Raw genomic sequence first — 2,314 nt, forward strand, 5'->3', positions numbered from 1 at the left:
TCTGTTGACATCTCCAGGTCCTTATTGTTGAATCCCAAGTATACCAATATTAAATCAATTCCCTAGGGTACACCCTAAAAAGAATATGAATTATTTCCATTCAGCATAGTGTAAGGACTTCAGAATCCCTGGTGAAGTCTCAACTAAATCTCTGAAATATATTTTCCTTATATTGAAGAAAAGAATGTTACTGGCAATTGTAGGCCTAGAGTGAAAAGAAAATGAGATCTTCTGACTTTTAATTTGATCTTGTCATTCATAAAACATGTTTTAAGCATATTGAAATATAAATGCAAAATAGTAGAACTCATGCTGAATGACAACTTCAGTTAGTTTTCATTTTTATTATTGCATACAAAACATCATTTACATGTATAGCATATTAATAAAAATTAAAAGCTTTTTGAATTAATAGGGGAAAATGCATAATGAGGAAAAAAGAGAGAGACTGAAAAACATCTATATACATATATATATATACACACACATATAAATAAACATATATAAACATAAACATATAGATATGGATATACAGATATTTGCAAAAAAGATTTCTGTAGACATGAGTGGTTTTCTCCTCTAGGTTAATTTTAGTCCTTGCAAATTTAATGATAAAATAAGATTTTAATAATTGTATGCTGATTAATAATAATAATTAAAATCTTATTTTATCATTAAATTTGCAAGGACTAAAATTAATCCAAAGGAGATTTTAATTGTTGTATGCCGATTAATGGGGCTTCTCTCTGTTGGTAAAGAATTTGCCTGCAATACAGGACACCTGGGTTCGATTCCTGGGTTGGGAAGATCCTCTGGAGAAGAAAATGACAACCCACTCCAGTATTCTTGCCTGGAGAATCCTATAGACAAAGGAGCCTGACAGGCTACTGTCCATGGGGTCACAAGAGTCAGACATGACTAAACCACCATGATGATTAATAAATTTGTATTTAACATCTAGGTCTCATGGAAAAACTGTCTTTACATTTTCACAGAACAGGTTCTCTGAATTGCTCTTCTCAAGGCCCCCATCACCTCCTTGTTTCTCATGCTATAGATAACAGGGTTGAGCGTTGGGGTAAGGATGGTATAGAAGACAGCAAGAACCTTGTCCTCTGTTGGACTACACAGAGATTTTGGACGGAGATAAGTGTAAGCAAATGGTGCAGAGTAGAAAGTTACCACAGTGAGATGGGTGCTACATGTTGAATAGGCCTTCTTCTTCCCTTCTGTTGAGTGCATTCTATACACAGCAAGGAGAATACGGCCATAGGAAAATACAATACAAGTGAAAGGCAACAAAAGAAAGATGGTGGTGCTCACAAATACTGTGTACTCATAGACCCAGGTGTCCATGCAGGCCAGAGTCAACATGGCTGGAACATCACAGAAGAAATGATTGATGGTCCTGGATCGGCAATAAGGGATATGAAGGGCATATATGGTGTGGGCACAGGAGTTGATTGAGCCCAGGAGCCAAGATCCTATTATCATAAACACACATACTCTTCTACTGATTTTGATGGGATAGTGAAGAGGAAAGCAAATCGCCACATAACAATCATAAGCCATAGAAGCCAAGAGCAATCCTTCTGCACCTGCTAAAGTCAAGAAAAAGAAGCTCTGTATCCCACATGCAATGAAGGAGATAGACTTGTTTCCAAATAGAAAATTGTAGGCCATTTTGGGTACAATGTTGGAAATGTAGGTCAGGTCCATGAGGGAGAGCTGACTGAGTAGAAAATACATGGGTTTCTGAAGTTGGGTGTCCAGAAAGATGAGGAGGATCATGGAGAGGTTACCAAATAGAGCCATTAGAAAAATGAGAACAATGAGACTAAAAAGAAATAGGCCAGTTCTTGAAGATGGGAACAACCACAGTAAGATGAAATAAGTTGATGTTTGATTATAATTTTCCATGTGGCATTAATATAATTTTTCCTAAGGCAGACACAAAAGCAAGAAAGTCAAGTAAGCTATTTTGAAATTGTTGCATGATTAAACTGTACTATTTAACAATTTACAACTCTTAAATGAATAACCGAACCTATTAATTTTGGAAAAGCAAAACTTTTTTGTTTTTTTGATCAAGAGACTAGAACTTGAAAATACAAACATTTTGGCCTATGAGCTTTTGCAGGAAATCTTTAAAATTGTAAAAATTTTATATTTTGACATCATTAGGATAAGTATGCTTTACTACCCTATAAAAACTCAAGTCACATCAAAATTAGGTAACATACTCAAAATATATTCTTAGGAAATCATGTAAATGCATGTGTTTTCTAATTATATTATGAATAAATATTTATCA

General features: G+C 34.6%; 1 protein-coding gene across 1 annotated transcript; it reads right to left on the bottom strand.

Moving 5' to 3' along the window:
• Positions 1 to 981: 981 nt before the first annotated feature.
• On the bottom strand, positions 982 to 1,920 carry LOC122701055 (olfactory receptor 2L2-like). Its single transcript, XM_043914069.1, has one exon. It carries the CDS (start codon positions 1,918 to 1,920, stop codon positions 982 to 984), a length of 939 nt encoding a protein of 312 aa, XP_043770004.1.
• Positions 1,921 to 2,314: the final 394 nt, after the last annotated feature.

The sequence above is a fragment of the Cervus elaphus genome, chromosome 9, assembly GCF_910594005.1.
Source record: "Cervus elaphus chromosome 9, mCerEla1.1, whole genome shotgun sequence".
In the NCBI taxonomy this organism is placed as follows: Eukaryota; Metazoa; Chordata; class Mammalia; order Artiodactyla; family Cervidae; genus Cervus; species Cervus elaphus.

Bases quoted from the DNA above. Each gene is read 5' to 3' on its own strand.
- LOC122701055 (XM_043914069.1), bottom strand. From the start codon at position 1,920: ATGGAAAATTATAATCAAACATCAACTTATTTCATCTTACTGTGGTTG.